Here is a 23866-nt window from a genome sequence, read left to right as displayed (position 1 = left end):
GCATAACCTGCTGTAACGATTCACCAGTAACGTTACCCTAAACAGAGACGAGAAATATTTCGATTGTTCTCTCTTATTGCTAAGCCTACACTAAGAGCTTCTAAGAATATCCTCCAACTTAAACTATTTAAGATCAGAAGGCATCTTTAAAACAAAAATAATAAAATTTAAGTTTGAAAATTGAAGCATATTTGTTTAAAAGTGATAAAACCAAATTAATAAATGTCAAGCACACTTACCGAATTTCGAATACACTTTCGATTGTCAACACACACGCCATTTGCCGGCTCGCACGGAACTCTGGGAATTGAGCTAGTTAATAAGAAGTGTACTTTAAACAACCTTAAAACAAGCTTAGGTATAAATAAAATGACTTCATACACCTCAATAAATACCTCACTCTCGTTAGTTGAAATAAGGTTGATTTTTTTATACCTCATAAATACCTATTTTGTTACAAGTGTAAGAAAAACAACCTGGTATACCTTGGAAACTACCTCATCAGTCTGGTTGATATGAAGTGATTTTAAAATAACCTCAAAATAAGCTTAGGTATAAATAAAGTGACTTCATATACCTGAATAAATACCCCACTTTCTTTAGTTGAAACAAGGTAAAAATTTTTATACCTCAAAAATACCTCTGTTGTTACAAGTGTAAGAAAATCAACTTGGTATACCTCAAAAATCACCTTATCAGTCTGGTTGATTTGAAGTGAATTTTAAACAACCTCAAAACAAGCTGAAGTGTATATAAAACAACCTCGTACACCTTAATTACAACCTTTACGAGGTATAATTTTTATTGCTGTTTTCTGTGCAACCTTAAATATACCTCAAATATACCTCAAATCAGCCTTAATACCTCAAAAATACCTCAAATCAATCTTAAATATACCTTAAATTTTCGTAAGGGTATTGTTATCAACAATTACATAAATTCTGTAGTTTATTAGGAGAGATTACTTTTTCTTTTAGGTATAAATTCAGAACTATATCCTAGGGGAAGGCTGAGCAGTAGCTTGCTAGTCTCTTCTTCTGCGCCGCCGCGTAAAATACAAAGTTTTATATATATATATATATATATATATATATATATATATATATATATATATATATATATATATATATATATATATATATATATATATATATATATATATATATATATATATATATATATATATATATATATATATATATATATATATATATATATATATATATATATATATATATATATATATAAAACTTTGTATATATATAAACAATAATATAAACTTTACAACAAATATCCAAACGATAAGCATACAGCTATAGTAGAATTTCAAAGCAAAATTGCTATTTTAAAAATCTTTCAATTTTCAATGATTTATTTATAAGAGAAATTGTGAACATTTTTCTCAATTAATCAGCGTGCATACTGCTACGTTAAAACATATACATTGAAGCAAAATAAAAAGAATAGTTCTATTTGACTGAACTACAAACAATAAAATATACTGTGCATAACCTGCTGTAACGATTCACCAGTAATGTCACCCAAAACAGTGACGAGAAATATTTCGGTTATTCTCTCTTATTGCTAAGCCTACAACGATAGCCTCTAAGAATATCCTCCAACTTAAATTATTTAAGATTAGGACGCGTCGTTAAAACAAAAATAATAAAATTTAAGTTTCAAAATTGAAGCATATTTGATTAAAAGTGATAAAACTAAATTAATAAATGTCAAGCACACTTACCGAATTTCGAATAGACTTTCGATTGTCAACACACACGCCATTTGCCGGCTCGCATGGAACTCTGGGAAGTGAGTTAGTTAATATGAAGTGTACTTTAAGCAACCTTAAAACAAGCTTAGGTATAAATAAAATGACTTCAACACCTCAATAAATACCTCACTCTCTTTAGTTGAAATAAGGTATATTTTTTTATACCTCATAAATACCTCAATATCGTTAGTAGAAAAAAGGTATATTTTTTATACCTCGTAATTACCTCACTCTCGTTAGTTGAAATAAGGTTGATTTTTTTATACCTCATAAGTACCTCTTTTGTTACAAGTGTAAGAGAAACAACCTCGTATACCTTAAAAATCATCTTATCAGTCTGGATGATTTGAAGTGAATTTAAAACAACCTCAAAATAAGCTTAGGCATAAATAAAATGACTTTATATACCTCAATAAATACCTTTTTATCGTTAGTTGAAATAAGGTAAAAATTTTTATACCTCAAAAATACCTCTTTTGTTACAAGTGTATGAAAATAAACCTGGTATACCTTAAAAATCTCCTTAGTAGAAATTGGTTGATTTGAAGTGAATTTTAAACAACCTCAAAACAAGCTGAAGTATATATAAATCAACCTCGTACACCTTAATTACAACCTTTACGAGGTATAATTTTTATTGCTGTTTTCTCTGCAACCTTAAATATACCTCAAATATACCTCAAAACAACCTTAATACCTCAAAAATACCTCAAATCAACCTTAAATATACCTTAAATTTTCATAAGGGTCACCAGATACGAACTTCACCGTATCACCCTTCGAGCAACGGCATAGTGGAACGATTCCACAGAACATTAAAACAAGGACTTCGTTGCCACAAAGCTAAAGGACTCAGTCACTACCTCTCATTCTGCTTGGACTCAGGTCTACATTTAAGGAAGACCTCAAGTCCACCAGTGCAGAACTTGTTTACGGCACCTCATGAAGACTACCATCAGAATTTCTGGAGGCTCCAACTATCAATACGGACCCCTATGACTGTTTGCAACAATTAAGAAAATCCATGCAGTTGTTGAAAGCCACACCAACATCTGCACATGGCAGCAACGGCATATTTATTCACCCATCGCTAAGCAAATCCACACATGTATTTATGAGGCACGATGGCGTTAAAAAATCTCTTCAAATGCCTTGTGGCGGTCCCTACCTCGTTTTAAGGCGAACCGATAAGACCTATACATTGAACATAAATGGAAAGCCGTCCGTCATCAACATTGACAGACTAAAGCCAGACTTTTTAATAGATGACGAGCCTAATCACAAACAAACAATTACTCCCACACAGCAATTGGATCCACCTGTTCAACGGGTAGACACGGGAGCTGCACGCAGACATCACAACTCGCTCCGGCCGCAAAGTACGGTTCAACCTCAGATACTTATAGCCTCTCAGTGCTTAGACACTTGGGGGGGGGGGAAGTACTGTGGTGGACCGTAACTTCAATAAATGCCAACAGATGACGTCACTAGTTCTAAAAAAAAAACATTATTTTATTTACTCCTTCTATTTTTTTACACATTCTGATTATTCATATTCGAGCTCTAGAATTGCTAATTTCGAGTTGTCAGTTGTTTTTTTTTTTGTTATTATCTTTTTATATTATTGTTATTAAGAAATGCTTCAAATTAAGTTTTTCTTTTATTGTTCCAATAATTAGAACACGCAACCTTAAACAACTTTAATTATGTTTTAAATAATTCCCATTTGGTGTTCGATCTAGAACACCTAAAAATCTATCAGTAAATATTATAATTGTGCTCATTTTTGACAATGTTCGCAAGTAATAGTTAACTATTCTGTTAATACGTATTGTCTGATTATAAATAGTAAGTATTATGGTTAGTTTAGAATAGGTTCTTAAAAACTATGTTTACTTGGTTCTGAATTTCAGTGCAACAATGATAAAGATAAAATTAAATTTTTAGTAAACAAGTTTGCAATGTTAAAATAATTATTAATTAATCGGCTACTTTTCAGTTAAAACCATTACATTTTAGAATGTTCGAAATTTTATTCACTGTTGTTACATTATTTAAATTTCCTGTTTAATATATTGTAAAATAATAAGTTATTTTCATTTCTTGAATATAAACAGATTTGCATGTTTTTGATACATGATTAGTTATATTACTTTATGAATGATGGCAAAATGTTTTAACTTTTAATAAGCAACCTTATGGTCTATTCAAAGTGTGTTTACGTTAAATGAAGAGCATTGCTGGAAAAGGTGTTAAAATTTTTCTTTAGGAAGTTTTTAATAAAAGTGTGAACATTTCCTATCTGCTCTATGAGCTTGTGCAATGTACAAAAATATTTTGATAGTTAAGTGTCATTGTACTTTATCTTTTAAAAAAATTAAAAAGTATTAAATTTGATATATTTTTGTATCTGTATAAATACTTGAATATTCACTTCCAATAAAAAAGAGCTTAAGGGTATACTATAATTTCCCCTTTTTTTTACAAAAAAAGAATGAAATTATTACTCGAGAGCGTTTATAATGAAATATTTTTCGACACTTGCGTGGTGATAATGAGATTTTTTTGTGCAGGTATTGTTACGGAAATCTACCCATTAAATTTTAGGCATTTTCAAATTAGATAATTTAAGTTTTAAAGAAGTATTCAATTCTTAATAGTTTTAAATTTAATGTTTTCAATGTATAATTTAACTTTTTTCTCTTATAATTTTAGCTTCGTCTGCTGGCTTTAGAAGCTTATCTACCAGGAAGGATTGGAAGATATTTTGAGATTGACTGCTGGACTCTGCAAATGGAAAATGATACACAGTGGTAGAAAACTGAGAGCTTTAAGTTCGATCCGTACAGAAAACAAAACAACTGGTTTGGAAATGCTGGTTTGGAATCAGTGCATTTAAAATTTGTCGGAGATAAAAGTTCTCTTTTTGGTTGTTGTGAAGAAGTTTGAAGAAAGATGCATTCCTCTGTGATTCATCCCTACTGTTTGTTTATATTATTAACTTGCTGATCATTATCCGTACAGAAAGCAGAGCAACCGGTTTGGAAATGCTACCGGTGCATTTAAAATTTGTCGGAGATTAAAGTTCTCTTACTGGTTGTTGTGTAGAAGTTTGAAAAAAGGTGCATTCCTTTGTGATTCATCTCTAATGTGTGTTTACATTATTAACCCCTTAACTGCCGCGGGCGTATATATACGTCTCGGCCAGACGATGCGTTAACTGCCGCAGGCGTATATATACGCTTTCCCGAAGTACGATGCTTTGCATTGCGCTGCTATAAATAGAACTACACCCCCTACTTCAGAATGCAGTAAAATGGCCTTGAAAGTGTTTGCTTTGCGAATGTATTACTAATTTCGGAGGAGGGGGAATGGGAAAAGGATGTTATGGAAAAGTGATATCGCTTGTGTGTATTTATTTGAGTAAGGTCGGGTTTATTCTTTTTTCGCTTTTGTTTCCCGTATGTATTTGGTGCTTTTTATTCTTTCCATCAACGTCTTCAAAGAAAAATGCATCGCGAAAATGTGCTGTTTGTTCAAGAAAAAGAATTCGTCGTGAATCCCGCTATCAGTGCGATGAATGTGATGTTGGTTTAGGTGTCCAACCATGTTTCAGGATTTATCATACAACAGCTAAGTTTTAACATCTTTTTGTGGTGATATTTATTAACATCTTGTTTTAACTGTAACTGTGCTTGATTTTCAATTGTTTTACTATTTATGTTTATAAGTACGTAGTCCTCAGCGGCTAGCCTAATTTTGCTAATTAAAACTTTATTAAGTTATTATGTCTGCCTAAATTGATTATCACAACAATTTAATTAGCAAAATTATATTCTGATAAATGTGAGTACTGGTATTCATCGTCATGGAAAATTTTCTGAAACCGGAACGTTTCGACTTCGACCCCACGTGTGCTAACGCTGAAAATAAGTGGCTACATTGGAAGAAAACTTTCGAAAACTTTTTGTCAAAGGTGCCTAATCTTGCTGAAGATAATAAACTCCCACTCCTAATTAATTATGTATCAGCAAATGTTTTCCAGTCAATAAGTGAAGCCACCAGCTACTCGGCCGCTATCTCTGCTTTGGATGCACTCTACGTAGTAAAGAGGAATGAAATTTTCGCTCGTCATTGCTTGGCCTCAAGAAACCAACTATCTAATGAAACTGTTAACGAATTTCTTCAAGTTTTAAAGCAACTAAGTAAAAACTGTAACTTCACACAAGTCTCGGCTGAAACTTATAAAAATGAGTATATACGTGATGCTTTCATTAGAGGGTTGCGGAATACCCGCATTAGAGAGCGTCTGCTCGAAAATACAACAATCACTTTAGACAATGCAGTCAACCAAGCCCGTGCTCTTGAACTGGCTGAAGCTCATTCTGCTTCTTATCTCACTAACTCACAACCTATGCCTTCTGCTGCACTAGACTGTACTGATGATGCTTTTGAAAAAGAAACCCTTGCAGCAATTCCTCGTGGATCATGTTTTTTCTGTGGTAATAGTGATAATCATATACGAAGTAACTGTCCGGCTAGAAACAGTGTTTGTCATTCGTGTGGAAAAAAAGGTCACTATCAACGTGTGTGTAGAGCGAAAACTCGGCATAAAATAAATACTACTGCCTCTGCTCATCTAATTGCTTCTGTGTCGCCAGCCCCTGGTTGTCTCCAAAAATCCCTCACATTTGTTACAGTAAATAGTGTAAAATTGGTTGCTCTAATAGACACTGGGAGTTCACTCAGTTTCTTAAACTATAAACATGTTGAGAAATGCAATCTTCAACTGAAGTCATACTCTGGAACTATCACTATGGCCAACTCTGCTGTTACCTCAAGTGTGATTGGGCGTGCAACTGTAACTCTTGACCTTCTAGATCACAAGTATGAACAGATTGAAGTACTGGTTATGAAGAATTTATGTGCTGACTTTCTGATTGGTCATGACATTCTTAAACTCCATTCCTCCTTAGTCATCAATTTTGACGGCAGCAAGTCGCCCCTCCAAATTTGCTCATTAGCTGTTGCTAAAATTCAACCTGTATCATTGTTTTCTAACCTGACGCCTGATTGCAAACCAGTGCAAACTAAGTCAAGACGTCTCCCTCTAGAACAGGGGTCGCCAAACTTTTTTGATCATCGACCCCTATATAATTTTTCGAAATCTCCATCGACCCCTGCAAAAGTAATTTTCTGTTAATTAAAATGAAACTATATTAGATACTGTGTTTGTACATTTATTTTATGATTTTAAACATTTATTAAAGTAATAGTACATTGTGTAACAATAGTTTTATGAAAAATATATTAATATTGAAATTTAAATGCCTTATTATTAAATAATAAGTAATTATGCATAAGTATATATAATAAGTAAAGTAACTAAAGATTTACTGCTTCTTGATCAATGAGATGGGTGTGCCTGGTGTTTTTTTGCAAGGTTCGCTATATTGGGTTCAAAATTGGTCAATTTTAATTTTCGTCAAAATTGGTCAATTTTGTAATTTTCGTAAAAAACTACAAAGTGTGCTATAGTTTTGTCGCGGGCTGTACTAATCCATATTATTAATGCTTACATTTTTTGTGCATTGATAATTAAAATTGATATCTAAACCAAACGAATGGTTTTATCGAAGCAATAACTAATTATCCAAAACTGCAAAATTTTTAATAATGACACTGCAAATATTCAACACAGTTTGCAAAGATAGCTGAAACTGCGTATGATATTTGCATTTGTAACGTCAATGCTCGTCACACGTGACATTTGGACAAGCGCACATATGCATATGACTTATAAACTGCGCTGAGTTCGTGCCACTGCGCGGTGGTACGTAAATACTTGTTTCACCCCAATAAATATACGTTTATTAATTTATATTTTATAAAGAAACTGATATTGAGTCAATTATTAAAAAAAATCACAAATTTCACATACTTAATTAGGTATGTGTGATTTGCGTATTGAGAACTGTTTTTTTTTTCCGACCCACAATCGACCCTTCCGATTCGGATCGACCCCCATTCGCCCCCCTGTCTCAGATCGACCCCCGCTTTTGTTAAATAGACCCCTGGGGGTCTATATAGACCACTTTGGCGACCTCTGCTCTAGAAGATCAAGGGTTTATTACCTCAGAGATACAAAAACTCATTGAAGAAGAGGTCATCGAGCCCAGCAACTCTCCTTGGAGAGCACAAGCTTTTGTGGTGAAAGGTGAAAACAAAAAATCTAGGATGGTCATCGATTACTCTCAAACAATCAACAGATTTACAATGTTAGATGCTTATCCTCTACCTAAAATTGAGGAACTCATATCTAAGGTTGCTACCTACCAAGTGTTTAGTAAAATAGATTTAAGAAATGCATATCATCAGCTCCCGATTTTGGATTCTGAAAAACACATGACTGCTTTTGAGGCAGACGGAAAGCTTTTTCAGTTTAAACGTGTCCCTTTTGGAGTTACCAATGGTGTGGCATGCTTTCAAAGAACAATTGATAAAATTGTACAAGAAGAAGGTCTTACAGATACCTACCCTTACTTAGATGATGTGACTGTTTGTGGTACAAACCAACAGGAACATGATGAAAATCTTGCAAGGTTCAAATCTGCTGCAATCAAGTTTAATCTTACACTAAATGAAGAAAAATGTAACTACTCTTCTCAATCTATATCCCTACTTGGTTACATAATTGAGAATAAAAATATTAAACCTGATCCAGAACGTCTGAAGCCACTCTTAAGTCTACCTGTCCCTAAAGATACTGCTTCATTGCAACGTGCTCTGGGAATGTTCGCCCATCATGGAAGGTGGATCCCTTCTTTCTCAAAAAAAATTCGTCCCCTCTTGGCTTGCAACTCTTTCCCTTTATCTCAGGAAGCTACCACAGCTTTCCAGTCAGTAAAAGATGATGTAGCCAATGCATCTCTTGCTGCAATAGAAAATGACATTCCATTTCGTGTAGAAACTGATGCTTCTGACTTTGCCATTGGGGCAACATTGAGCCAAGCTGGTCGCCCTATAGCCTTTTTTTCACGTACCCTAAATCAATCAGAGCAAAGACATTCATCTATTGAAAAAGAAGCATATGCCATAGTGGAATCTCTGAAATATTGGCGGCATTACCTTATAGGGAGACACTTTGAGGTGTTTACCGACCAACGCTCAGTCTCTTTTATGTTTAATCAACAACACAATAGCAAAATAAAAAATGAGAAGATACTGCGATGGCGTCTTGAGCTTGCCTGCTTCAAATTTGATATTGTCTACCGCCCAGGAAGCAAGAATTCGACTGCTGATGCTTTGTCCAGAGTGTCCGCATCTATTGTCCCTCAGGTTTCTGACCTTAAAGACCTCCACTTTTCTCTTTGTCACCCAGGTGTTACCAGAATGTTCCACTGGATCCGTTCTAAAAATTTACCTTACTCAATCACTGATGTGAGAGCTACTGTCAACAATTGCCACATCTGCAGAGAACTGAAACCAAAATTTATCAAAAACTCTGGAGTCCTCATCAAAGCAACCTCAGCGTTTGAAAGACTCAACTTAGATTTTAAAGGCCCCTTACCATCCTCTTCTAAACATCGATTTCTTTTGACAATTGTTGATGAATACTCCAGATTCCCATTTGCTTTTCCGTGCTCCGATATCTCAACTTCAACTGTCATCTCCCGTTTGCAGACTCTCTTCTATCTTTTTGGAATGCCTGCATATATCCACTCAGACAGGGGCACTTCTTTCATGTCTCACGAACTAAAATCATACCTGACAGCTCAAGGAATTGCTACCAGCCGAACAACAGCCTATAATCCAGCGGGTAATGGCCAGGTCGAGAGATACAATGGCATAATTTGGAAAACTATTGAGCTGGCTCTTAAATCTGAAGGGCTTCCAACAAATCAATGGCAAGCCATGCTACAACCTGCTCTCCACTCGATTAGATCATTACTATGTACTGCCACTAATGAGACCCCTCATGAAAGAATGTTTGCACATCCGAGACGCTCCCACACTGGCTGCTCTCTACCTACATGGCTCACCATTCCTGGCCCAATTCTAATGAAAAACCACAATCGTAGTAATAAGTATCAGCCCATGGTTCAAGAAGTGGAGCTGTTGGAGGCTAATCCGGGCTATGCTCATGTCAGGTTACCTGACGGCAGGGAAACTACTGTTAATGTCCGTCACTTGGCTCCTAGAGGGTTACTTCCTGAAAAGGCCCTTGATGCAGATATGCTAGCAACCCCTCTACTAAAAACCCCACTTGCTGACAGCTCCCACGAGGCTACTGATGATCAACTTTTGGAATCCTCACTTGATGAGACCTGTTCTTCGGAAAACACTGACTCATTTTTGAGACCAAAACAGGAAGAGACTTTGCCTCCTACTACATCCAGAATACGAAGACCACCTGCTTATCTTTCAGACTTTGTTACTGACTGATTCAAGTCACTCCCTGAACTCTTAAAATAGCTCGGGGTGAATGTGGTGATATTTATTAACATCTTGTTTTAACTGTAACTGTGCTTGATTTTCAATTGTTTTACTATTTATGTTTATAAGTACGTAGTCCTCAGCGGCTAGCCTAATTTTGCTAATTAAAACTTTATTAAGTTATTATGTCTGCCTAAATTGATTATCACAACAATTTTATATTGCATTTTTATTATTTAATTTAAATTTTGTATTTTCTTTCTTTCCTTTTTCTTGTCTTGTAAAATTAAACTGATTTTAAATTGCAAAGCGTGCATCATTTTCCCCACCAAAACACAGTGTAAGAAAGTGCACTTGAGCGAAAAACGGTGGCACTGGGGAGTGAATCACGGTAATTTTACTCGGCAGTTAAGGGGTTCAAAAAAGCATTTAAAGCATTTTATTTGGAATTGGCAGTAGTTTTTAAATTGTACTTAAATGCTCAAAACCACATAATTAACAACTAAATGTATAATTTCAGTAAAGTGTCATTATATGCTTGTCTATTTTTGTTTCTTCAATTCTAAGAATCTTTTTAAATCTTCTGTGTTACAAATATATATTTTAAGGCAAATTGTGCTTCGCCTAATCATGTGAGAAATAATAATTAAAGCAGTCGTAAGATTGTCATAATCATATTGATATTATTTTATTTAATCATATTAATTGCAATATTTAATCATGTAAAATTAATTTAGATATAATGACACACAACTATAATTTTACCTATTTGTATGAAGTAGGCTTTAAATGAGTGTTCTGAATAGGATCAAATTAATTTTATCCATGTTTTGTATCAATCTTTAATATTTACAAAGAATGAAATGTTAAGATAGTGAAATTGAATTACCAAATATTCAGTTTTTGAAATTGTATACAATGTCTTAATGAGAAAAATATGTACTATCACTAAAATAATAGATTTTGTTAATATATAGCTATTTATCTAACTATTCGCATGAATTTGGAATGCATATATATACATACATATGTTTGAAAAATTCTTGGAAATAAAAAATTATCATGAGTTTGTATACTTTTAAAAATATGGATATAGCCAAAGTTAAGGCCTGTTTAGACGATCCAATTTCTTGGACAGAGATTGATTGATATTGATGGACACTTGTTTTGCTTTGAGCTTGGATCGTGTAAACAAACATCCAAGAGCTTCATCCAACTTCTTGGACGATAGTAGAGCATGACCCCAAACCTCGCAGCTTTCGAACACGGACGGTGACGTCACTATTCCCCGGAGTCTATTCTATACCACCGTCCGATAGTAAAACAAAATCCAAACCTCGCAACTCCCGAAGAGAGCGGTGAAGGGAATCCCAGCCCTCGAACAAAGGTTCGGACCCTCCCCCTAGGAACTGACGTTTTGTATCGATAGTTATAAGAAAGTAACCAATGGCTTTTGTTTATCCTTTAATCGTTCTCTCTTCGCTTAGGGGTCGTGACCTCTATCCCAGAGTTTACAGTGTTCTTTCAGAAAGAGAATGTATTCTTCTTTCATTTTGACAGTTACATACATAGTCTAAAATAAATATCTACATATTTTAATCTTTGATCTTTCTTCAAGAATATAATATGTAGTATTCGTTTTAAACTTGTTTGCATTATTGTATTTATTATTAGAGAATCGATTCACTTATAACTATATTTACTAACAGTTTGCCAAAAAAAAGAAATATTCTTAAAATAAAAAATAATACATCAAATAATACAAATCAATAATACAAATCCAATACATCTTTATTTATTACCTTTTCTAAAAATCATACTTTGAATGTTGTTTTAAATAAATGTAATTGAGTCATTCAGAAATTTTATCACTAGATTATGAAACTTTAGAAATTATATGTATATTATCGAGAGCTTTTAGATTTAAAGAACTAATGATTAACTCTTTAAAGACCAAGTGGCCTGAAGAAGTCCGGACTACTTAACGACCGACTGGGGTCAGTGGGGAACTCTGAAGGGTGAATGGGTAGTAGTGATTGGGAGGGGATGAGCTGCTTGACAGTGATGTATAGGAACTCATCGAAAGTCAAAAGGAAGAGGTGTGCGAACTTCACGCTTTATTCAGAAACACTTCCCCCTGTGGTTTTAGGGAAACACAAAATCCTCTTAATTTGTAACAGATTTGTTTGTTGTTTGAACTGGACCATTTTATTCATTTATTAAAAATTCGGGAATGGCGTTCTTTTGGGAATTTATTTTTGAAATATCAGAGTCCATTAAAACAAATATCTTTTTAATAAAATTGTAATGTGCTTACTGTTGACTACCAAACGTTAATTTTTTGTATAATTACAAATACACTATCATAAATACCGAAATTACTGAAAAAAATTTGAATAAAGCCAACATTGTATAATGCTTTCTGTTAATCACTGATATTTTAATGATAATGTTATCATTAAAATAGTATCATTAAAATATCATTAAACCCGTTTATGGAAATTTTGATCCCTGAATAAAATAAAAAAAGGTTACTATTTTTATCATTTAATAAACTTTTTATAGGTATTTTTTTATCAAATATTTTATTTATTTCCATTTTGTTCTCCATTAACCTGTTTGGTATTTTTCAGTAATCAATTTTATTACAGTGTGCTTTTCATTAGTGAATGTTAGACGATAGATAAAATAATTTAAAATACATTAAATTAATAATATATCTTTTAAACTTGAGCTAGTGCAGATATTTTAGACTTTGTTTTACTTCAACAAAAAAATTTTTAAATCTTAAAATTCTTATTAAAATTTCTATTTAATGCTTAATTAAAGAAAACTAAATTCCATTATATCTAAATTTATGATTATACATAATTTTAAATACTATACAAATATTTAAAAAAAAATAATCCAGCTTTTTTTTTCTAAATTTTTTTACATTGTATTATATAATTTCGGTATAGTAATTTCGTTCTTTTTGGTATTAATTTCCTATCAATTAATATATAAATTATCTTTAAGGATAATAAGTTATATAAAATTATTGTTTAAAGGAAATTGCTTTCACACATAAAGGATTTTTATAAATGTCATCTCACTTATATGTAAGCAGTTTTGATAATGCAGTTTTTGTATATAAGTAATTCAATAGGTATAGTCAAACAATGTCGCAGATCTTTCTGAATGAAATGGTTTTTCTGATTTCACCTGTAAGGTTTTTAGGTAATTGTTATGAAATAGCTTATTAAATTTGAATACATTTTCTTTACGCAGCAAGTTATATATTCTAATTGTAAACCAGAGCTTTTTAATCATTATTTACTTTTTCACTGCAATTACAATTTCCAAATCAGCTTAAAATTAAGTTTATTGTTTTGTTTATTGTTTTAATTTGGTCCTTTATAGCAAAACATGACTAATGCAAAGTTATTAAATGACATTGCTGATATGAATTTAATTTAATTGAATAATCTTATAGTAAGTCTTATAATAAATAAATAAATTTGTATAAAATAAATTTGTGTCCTGCATCAGATAGCAGCAAAAAACATCCCGATTAAAAATTTATCTTCAAGTCACGATACATAATAGTATCTGTTATCTGGATTTTTTTAATGGTGTAATTTTAATTGCTATTCACTCATTTAAATACTTAAGTCAGTTTGCTAGATACATTAGTTGACTTAAAAATTGAGCAAATTACATTAACTATTTTAATAATTATAATAATAATAATATATATATATACACAGGGGAAAATGTCAAAATGAATAGATTTATAAGAGAAAAGTTTTATAGTGAACCTTTTAAATCATTTGTTGCTAAAAACGAGTTTAAATGCAACAAATTGAAGATTTCCAAAAAAAAAAAAAAAAAAAAAAAAATCATCAGTCAGTACAATTGCTGAAAGCGATTTTCCTTGATCACCGTACGGGGAAAGGATAGTAAATCCAGTTCTTTTGTGACAAAGCCGAAAAGGGAAGCTAATAGGTAGGCATTGACAATAGCAACTTATCTTCTTTGAAAAATACTTGGAATCTATTTCCATTCACTAAACGCTGCAACTATTTGCTGTACCATTTGGTAGTACTCTCATATGATTAGTAGGTAAAGTCTGTAAATGAGTGCAGGTGGTTAAATAGAATTGACAATACGCTCATTTGTAATGCTAAATCTAACCCCATCAATAGTTTATTCAAATAAATAAATTATTTAATTTAATAGTAATTTTAAAAGTTAATCTCTATTTAAAGAAAATAAAAATTAACCCACCAGCTAAAAAGAACCATACCTTATTTTAAACGTTAATTTTCGAGTTTGATTTGATACTCTTCTGAAAGCAGTATTATTATTGAATTCTAAGAACAGTATTATTATTGCTGAATTAATAGATATTTATTTGTTTATAAAAGGAATTTTTTTATGAAAGAAAAGTTTATAAAGGAAGTTTTGTAGCTACATATGAATTTCATACTATAAAGAACTGTTTAAGTATTATTTTTTTTTCTTGTTTTAATATGTTTCAGACATTTTATGTTGAGCAAAATATAGCTTTGAAGGTGTAGCATATTTATTGATAAAACTAGACATCATTCAAAATAATTCAGACTGGTTCAGATTCATATATTTCATTTATATGCATTTCAAAGAAAATATTTTATCCATACTATTAAATAATACCAAAGATACCATCTATTAATTTCTAAGAGAAATCAAGGCTTCTTAATTATTTAAAAATATATAGATTTTTACCCCTTTGATGAGTATGATATAAAGAGAAATAGCTAACATACTTCCATTTTCATTATGCGAAACGGATAAACTTCTAAATTAATATAAATGGAGGAACTCATTCTTTTTTAAATTAAATGCATATATTAAAATAATTGTGAAAAGAAATTTTTCTATTTAAGTAAATTTTTTTGTCTAACAATATTATTTGCTTCCGCTGCAGGCTTAATTTGCTTGATCAATGAATTAAAATATTTCATTTAAATAGTACTAACTCTGTATAGAATGACACAAAAATCTGTAATTAATAAAAAAAATTAATTTGAAAAGTAATCCATCTTTTTTAGTTAATTTCTTACTATTTCAAACAATCGATAAAAATTTAAATTACTACACAATATTTGGTTAACGTTACAATATTCCTCATTCAAAATTGCTGTCATAATCTCATTAGCTCTAATAATACGATGTAGAGTCGTTGTGGCCCAGGTTACAGATCATTCGCCTTCCAATGAGGTATACCAAGTTCGAATTCTATAGCGATGGCTAGTCGACGCGAATTTCGCATCCGGCTCGCATTGACCACAGTGCTGATAACCACAGTGGTAAACGGATCATGACTTAGAGTCCCCCGCAATCAGGCTAACCTTAGGATGTTTTCGCGGTTTCCCTTACCATGTGACGCACATAGGGATCAGTTCCCTTCAAATAGTTCTCCACAAAGGCAAACTTGATCCAGGAGTTCCCTTGTCTTCTGGATTGGATATAAAATTGTAAGGCTACGGAGCTGAACATTACTTGTCGTAAGCCCAAAATTGGTCGGCTGTTCAACGACGGTAAGAAAATAACATGATGTGCAAGTTAAAATATTAAATTTAAAAAACTTATGGGGAAAGTACTGAATGCAAAGTCTTTGTGCTAATATTTGTTTTAAATTATTTGCAAATGAAATTTGTTAATTACCTTTATTAAATATTGAACTATGGAAGTAAATATTAAAGTTTCATTAAAAAATACTTAAAACTAGTGACTAACTTAACTTGTAAATTTTTTCTCGTTTATAGTTTTGCTTAGTTATTTTATACTATTTTCTTAATTTTGTTTACACTATGGTGCTAAAAGATAATTGCATTTAAATAATTGAATATTACACGTTGAAACGAGGAGATTTTGAGTTGAATTTAATGCAGGGTTTACTGACACAAGTTCAGAGAAAAGATATGCTGCGCCTAACAAACGGTTTTAAAACAAATCAAAAGGTAAAATGCGCGCTACAAATTTCTCTTACTAAAATGCATAGTAATTGATATAATAGTATAATACAAAATAGGTGCATCAAGAAGATTTCGAAAAATTTATTTACTATGAAATATCAAAATTTGTAAACAAAATCAATTTCACGGGAATTTATATAGTTCTTAAAAACTGGAAGAAAATTTAGTCAATAATTATTTTTGTAAGTCATTATATAACACATTTGCTAAATAATCAAGGATAGATTATCTTTGCATAGCACTCAATAATTAGGACTTAAGTTGGTGGGTTACTAAGGCTTCCTTTGTCCCTCTCAAAGAAACGCTTTCAGCTAAACAGGTTCAATGCATAGAAAGGATATTTTACTTTTCATTCTTCTTTTGAAAACACCAGAATTTTAAATTGTTTTGTACAGGGAGGTGTTAAAGAAATAGCTAACCTTTCCTTGTAGTGGGGAAAGAAAGCTTTTCTTATCTCAACTACAATAGTTCTGCTTCAGAAAAAGCTAAAAAAAAGAAGAAGAAAAAAATATTTTCTTCGATAAATAGCCAATTTATCCTTTTAATTCTTTTTCCTTGATTATATGTTTATGTATAAATTCTTTTTCTTTGCATTTATATAAGGGTTTTCATAGGGATCGCTATTTCCCTGATTCTAGTACACAGTAAAAGGATTATGCATGATTTCTTAATTCAAACTTGTGTTAGCCTTTTGTTAAATAGTAAAATGGGTAATCATTGTGTAATCATGTTGCTTTTTTTCGGTATTTTGGGGTTTGCAGAAAAAAAAGGGGGGAGGATAACCAGCTGATAGTCGGCTAAAGAAAAAATATGCTAATTTTTATTAAGGATAAAAAGAAACCTAAGAATGTGATACCCTTTCAAATCATTAGGCAGGTGAAAAGGAGTCTGAATACAATAAATTGAAGATTTCAAAGGAGTATTCATTCAAAGATGAGCATAGATTATCTCCTGTCAAAAAGTGGGACTAATGCCCTTCCCTTTTGTGACTAAACTGAGAGGTTGAACTGAGATTGCCAATTGAATAATCGAACAAAACTATCTTGTTTGCGCAAAATTGTTTGTAATTCTTTTATTACCTAACTGCAAATCCAATGTTAGCAAATTTAATTTGCACTCAGTTGCTAATATCCAATTTGGAAATGTAATTGTAATTTATTTTAACTGTTAAATTGTAATTCAAACTAAAAATAATTTTTTTCCCATGTCATTTTGATGCATTATTGCTCTTTTACTTATAGTTCAATGTGCAGAAATACCTTTTACGTGATATTTCTGCACATTGAACTAGGTATTATCCGAAATAAATATGAAAATAAAGTTTCACTGCAACAGAGAAACTTTTTGTTCATTAATAAATTTAGTTAAGCAAAGTTTCAATAAATAAAAATGTGCTTGTATGAATTTAAAAAGAAAGGATTTTTAAAGTGTTTAAAATTATGCTTGGAAGATGCATACTTTACTTTTACGATGGTTTATCTGCATCTTTAAATGTGAGAAAAAAAATTAAAAGAAAAAAAAATTTAAAAAAAAAAAAAACTAAAAATTAATGATAATAATAATAAAAATAAAAAATTTTTAAACTTATGACTTTGAAGATTTAAAAATATTTAATTATGCTTTCTTTTTATCCAACGAAATTAATTAATGAAATTATGTTATAATTAAAAAAATATATATCACTGCAATTGCAGCCTCTATTAATTTTAATAATAAAATAATTTCCTTTTAAAAAATTCATAGTTAAAAGGGAAAAAGATAATTTTCCACATTTTTTTTTGATAGAAAAGATTTTACAAATGAAATATTTTTTGTCCATCTGAACCAAACTGAACCCATTTTACTTACAGAGCTAAAGTGTGCCTACAAGACCACTAAAGTGTACGTTCAAATGAAAATAAATAAATACTGAATGAAGACAGGTACAGATAAATTGTAGAAACTTGATGTTGACAACCGACTTGATGTTGGAGAAAACAGATGAAGTTAAATAAATAAAATTAAAAAAAGATACCCGATAAGATGTAATTTCCGTTGTTACTAAAGAAAACACATTTGTATATATGCTAAAAAATTTTCTTTACAATAAATTGAAAAGAAATGAATTAATTTTTTACCATATCCCATAAGCATTTGCTTTTTCCTTCAAAATTTACCTTAAAAAAATTAACTTTTTCCTAAAACTCAAATTCTTCAATTTGCAAGTTTTTAACAGTATTTTAAGAACCAGTTCCAGCTTCTCTTCTTGCAGTTACACCCAAATAACGTTTTGAAAGCAGCATTTGAAAGTTATCTGTTATTTTTCCAAGTATTCAATTAAATCAGAAAAATAGCTCAAGGAAATATTTCTCTACTAATTAATGCAAAAACATTTCCATGATCAAACTTCAATATTATTTGAACTTTATTTGACTCATAAAGTTAAAAAAAAAAGCGTGAATTTAGTTAATATTAACTGAAACAAAAAATAACTAAAAAAATTGTTCTTGTTACTGAATTTTCGACACATTTTCAAGAGGATTTTTCTCTTCTATTTTTGCATGATATAGGCATTTGAAGATAATCTGTTTTAAGAAAAAATAACCCCAAATTTAAAAAATAAATAAAATAACAAAAAATTTATGTATAAATAAAAGGAAGATATGGAGAAAAAAATCTCATTATTTACTTAATTCCTGCTTTTGAATATTTAACCAGAAAAACATTCCAAGGGGAAAAAATGAGCAAGCCTATTGTCAGTTTGAATGCCATGAAGTTTCACTGACAAGTAGAGCACGCCTTTGATTTATTAGTGACGTGGGGGAGCAAATGACCTGCTGCCCCAACAAAGAGGGTGAGTTCATTTGTGAATTTTCTCTTCTGAAAAACTGCGGATGTTAACGGTGGTAAAATTTCCACTGCTTCGGTCTTTAAAGAGTTAATAAAGGTTATTTAATTTCACAAAATTTTGCAATTTTCTATTTTTACTTATTTTAAAATTTATAAAATTTTTATTATATTTATGATTACTTTATTATCTTCTATTATTTATAATTATTATTTTTTTATTATTTGCAATTGATAAAATGTGTAGCTTTATACTTTATACCACTAAAATCTTTTAGTTTTAAAGCTACAATAAGTATCAAAATAGCGCGCAATAAATAAACTTTAATAAATAGGTAGAATGCATGAAATAAACTTTAAACTAGCATTTTTTAAATAATTGTTAGTTTAAATAATCTTAAAAAAAATTTGCTTTACAATTTTAAAAGAAACTGCTTTTTCAATTTTTCGCTTTCTTTTTTGTTATGATCCTCTTTTTTTTCTTCTTTTTTTTTTCGCAATTGCAAACTTATACATTTTAATAATTGAAGTTATTTTTTCAAAAAAAACATTATTTTCTTCTCTTTTATAATATTTTTTATAATAAATTACAATTCGCAACTCAAACAATGCAATATTTATTTTTCAAATTTAATAATTTATCTCTTTTATGAAAATGGTATTTTCCATCGTTGTGCTATATTGAACTAGATTTGGAAAAAAATTATCTGCAATTCATTTTTCGCCTTTTATTACCCTCTTACATTAAACCCAACTCAGAAGACAAGGATGCCAAGTAGTTGTACTTTATTTAAGAATTTCATGCTAGAGTTATTAGTGCTAGAGTTATATTTCGATGTCATAATTATAAGACTAGAAACATAAATAATTTTTTCTTGGAATATTGAGAACAGGAAAATTAAGGAGAAAAATAATAAAAAAAGGTTTCTTAATTATGCATCTAAATTTACCAGCAACTTTAAAACAATTAATTCAGAAACAATTTTATTAAAAAAGTTTTCTTTCTTAAATATTCCGGTCTTTTTATTACGCTCTTATATGGAATCCAACTCAGAAGACAAGGTGCCAAGTCGTGAGAACTTTGTTAGGAGTTAGAACTTTTAGTTATGCATTTCCATTGTACAACAATGGAAAATGGTCTAGCCATAAGGATAATTCGTGATTTTATTTTATTACAAATTCGTGTTAGTAGTTTAGCTCGATGCAAATATCAACTAGTTTTTATTGCACACAATTTTAATAACAAAATTCTCTCAATTGTTTTTCTGATTGACGCAGGATATTTTTTTCTTATGATTTACCTTTCTGTATATAAATGAAATATGCTAAAGCAATTCAAAAGAAATTCTCTCTTTTTACACGTCGCATAAATTCGAAAAAAGCTTTTTGAAGTAGAATTAATCGCATACATTAAGATAATTTAAGGTATTATTTGAATAAAAACATAATAACGCTAGTTTAATAATAACAAATAAATATAAGTGAATATCTTAAGAATAACTTAGCTGATACTTAATGGAGAATCTCAAAACAGAAAAGAAAATAATGTTTAAGTTTTTTTTTCCACCCTAAAACTTATTATTTACCATTTTATTAAAGGAGTAATTATTTTAAAAAGATCAAATGTCAAACAGAAGATTAAGAAATAACTCTAAAACGCTTTTCTTATTCAATAGCTTTTTTAATGCTATTTCTAACAAAAATTTTTTTTAAAAAAGGTGATTTTAGAATTTTTTTTAATCTTAGTCTTAAAAAATTTTATTCCTAAAAACAATAGATAATTTTTCAAAAAATAAATTGTCGAATATATTTTGGCATTATAGATAGATATAAGAGTAAAAATATCTTTTTGTCTTAGAAAATAAAGGATGAAATTTTCGCATTTAAAGTATGAACAGAAAAATAAAAAAAATAATAAAAATGTTTCTTAATTATGCATCTAAATTTAACTGCAACTTAATAATAATAAAAAAACGATTATATCGATTACCCACTTGTATTCTACCCAACTCAAAAAACAAGTGAAAATAAATGAAATTATGCTTCTTAATTATGCATCTAAACTAATCAACTACTTTATAAAAATTACAAAACCGATCATATTCTAAAAGCTTCAGTTCTTTCAAATCTCTGATAGAAATTGCATAGCGGATTAAAAATAAGTATACAATTTATAGTAATTCTTATTTAAATTATATACGATTTAGTTATAGTAATCTTTTTTATTTATTATGCACTAATCTTAGTCATAACTCACCAATTTTTTAAAGAAAAAAATTCAATTTTTTTCTGCAAATATTTTGAAAATATTACGAGGTAATTAAAATAAAAGTTAATAAAAACATGGCAATAATTATACTAAACATATTATGGCTAAGAATACACAAAAATTTGGAACAGAAAAAATGTTCACGTTTTATTTAAAGTCGTGCAAGATTATTATAGATTTTATTATAAGTTCTGCTAGAAACCGAAACTAATTATTTAATCCATTTATTATATGAAATAATAAATTTGTGAGAGAAAAAATTATGTCTGAAATATATTCATAAAATATCTAGGTAAATGATTATAAAAAATCATAAAATATCTGGGTAAAAATTATCTTTGAAATCGGAAATCTAATTTAATCCCAGCGTTAAACGCATATGATATGATCAAATAGGATATATCCTATTCGAACGTTCGAATCGCTTTCACCAGCAAATTGTTAGGTGAAAGCTTTCCGATAGATGGGAGGAAAAATGAAGATCGCAGCCCGTTAGCAAAATCCGTTCGAAAGCGCGAGGTTTCAGGTTTTCCCTAGGAGTAGAAACGTGACGTCATTTTTCTCTTCCTAGCTCGTTCGAAGGCTGCGAGGTTTGAGCTCCATGTTCTACTTTCCATCCAAGTTTTTTCTCCCTTAACCAATCAGCGTCCTAGGTTTCGTGACGTCAACAAGCTGGCAGCAAATTATGTCATTTTGTTGTGGGTTTTCATAGATTTTAGTCCAAATAAATTGATCTGTTGAGGTTTATTTGCGTCATTATGATTTTATTTGAATTTATTTAGTAATTTTAAACTTATGTAAGTATTATTTTATAACGTTGAATATGAACAATGCGCATGCGCAAGTTTTTCTTTCAACGAATCAGCGACATTCAAGAACTTGGATAGTGTCAACGAATCATCCAATTTCTTGGACCCCAAACCTCGCAGCTTTCGATCACGGACGGTGACGTCACTATTCCCCGGAGTCTATTCTATACCACCGTCCGATAGAAAAACAAAATCCAAACCTCCCAACTCCCGAAGAGAGCGGTGAAGGGAATCCCAGCCCTCGAACAAAGGTTCGGACCCTCCCCCTAGGAAGTGACGTTTTGTATCGATAGTTATAAGAAAGTAACCAATGGCTTTTGTTTATCCTTTAATCGTTCTCCCTTCGCTTAGGGGTCGTGACCTCTATCCCAGAGTTTTCAGTGTTCTTTCAGAAAGAGAATGTATTCTTCTTTCATTTTGACAGTTACATACATAGTCTAAAATAAATATCTACATATTTTAATCTTTGATCTTTCTTCAAGAATTTAATATGTAGTATTCGTTTTAAACTTGTTTGCATTATTGTATTTATTATTAGAGAATCGATTCACTTATAACTATATTTACTAACAGTTTGCCAAAAAAAAGAAATATTCTTAAAATTAAAAATAATACATCAAATAATACAAATCCAATACATCTTTATTTATTACGTTTTCCAAAAATCATACTTTGAATGTTGTTTTAAATAAATGTAATTCAATCATTCAGAAATTTTATCACTAGATTATGAAACTTTAGAAATTATATGTATATTATCGAGAGCTTTTAGATTTAAAGAACTAATGATTAATAAAGGTTATTTAATTTCACAAAATTTTGCATTTTTCTATTTTTACTTATTTTATTATTTATAAAATTTTTATTATATTTATGATTACTTTATTACCTTCTATTATTTATATTTATTTTTTTTATTATTATTTGCAATTGATAAAATGTGTAGCTTTATACTTTGGCTGTTGCTTGGCTGACCGCTTTTTTAATAAATAGAGGCATTTGATTGGTCGATTACATCATCGTTTTCATCGTTATCGCTTAATCGTTTTGTCAGGTTTACTAGAATGGCGCTTTTAGCATTTTTGCTTGGCAGAATTTTAATAACGCGCATGCTCAGTTTGATAATTTATTTAAACCAATCGAAGTACTTCGTAGACAATGAATATAGATGCTTGTATCCTCTCCTTTGCTTGCGTATACTCAAACAAAGACATAAAGATGGAAAGATCAATCACTGTACCAAACAGATGTCAGGGTGAACGAAATATTGGACACATCACCGGTCTCTATTTTTTTTATTTGATTTTCATAAATTGTTATGATAAATAATAACATTCTGTCTCTGTGCCAGAAAAATCTGAACACATTTTTTTAAAGATTTATAATTTGTAAATTTTAAATGAAAAAATTAATGTATTTTAAAAAATTGATTTTTATATTGTTCTGAAATTCAAATACTTGAAATAAATATTAAAAAAACAATTTAAGTGCTTATTAAAAATATATAAAAAAATATAAAAGTAACTAAAAAATAAATAAAATAATTAAAATAAAATAGAACAGTTTTATAAGCAATCTAAGCTGCCCAAAGCATTTAATTTCATGAAGAACAATAAATTGGAAAATGTTAATAATTGCTGAGATAGAGTCTCATAATTGCCTGTTAGCGTTCAGTTAGTTAGTTATTAAAACTTTTTCATGGTTTTCATTTGTGCGTAATCTAAATTCTAATTATTTTCATTCAAGAAGT

At 30.3% G+C, this 23866-nt stretch overlaps 1 protein-coding gene across 1 annotated transcript; it reads left to right on the top strand.

The window, feature by feature from the left end:
- The first annotated feature begins 3199 nt into the window (after positions 1-3199).
- Positions 3200-7001, top strand: LOC147801232 (uncharacterized). The gene is made up of 2 exons (XM_087154567.1): positions 3200-3622; positions 4490-7001. The coding sequence occupies exon 2, from the start codon at positions 5643-5645 to the stop codon at positions 6975-6977; it is 1335 nt and encodes a 444-aa protein (XP_087010693.1). The 5' UTR covers positions 3200-3622; positions 4490-5642; the 3' UTR covers positions 6978-7001.
- Positions 7002-23866: the final 16865 nt, after the last annotated feature.

The sequence above is a fragment of the Parasteatoda tepidariorum genome, chromosome 11 (assembly GCF_982258835.1).
Source record: "Parasteatoda tepidariorum strain Cologne lab strain chromosome 11, Ptep-v5.0, whole genome shotgun sequence".
Lineage (NCBI taxonomy): Eukaryota > Metazoa > Arthropoda > Arachnida > Araneae > Theridiidae > Parasteatoda > Parasteatoda tepidariorum.
Note: the sequence above shows the minus strand (reverse complement) of the source record. Positions and strands in the feature narration are given on the sequence as shown.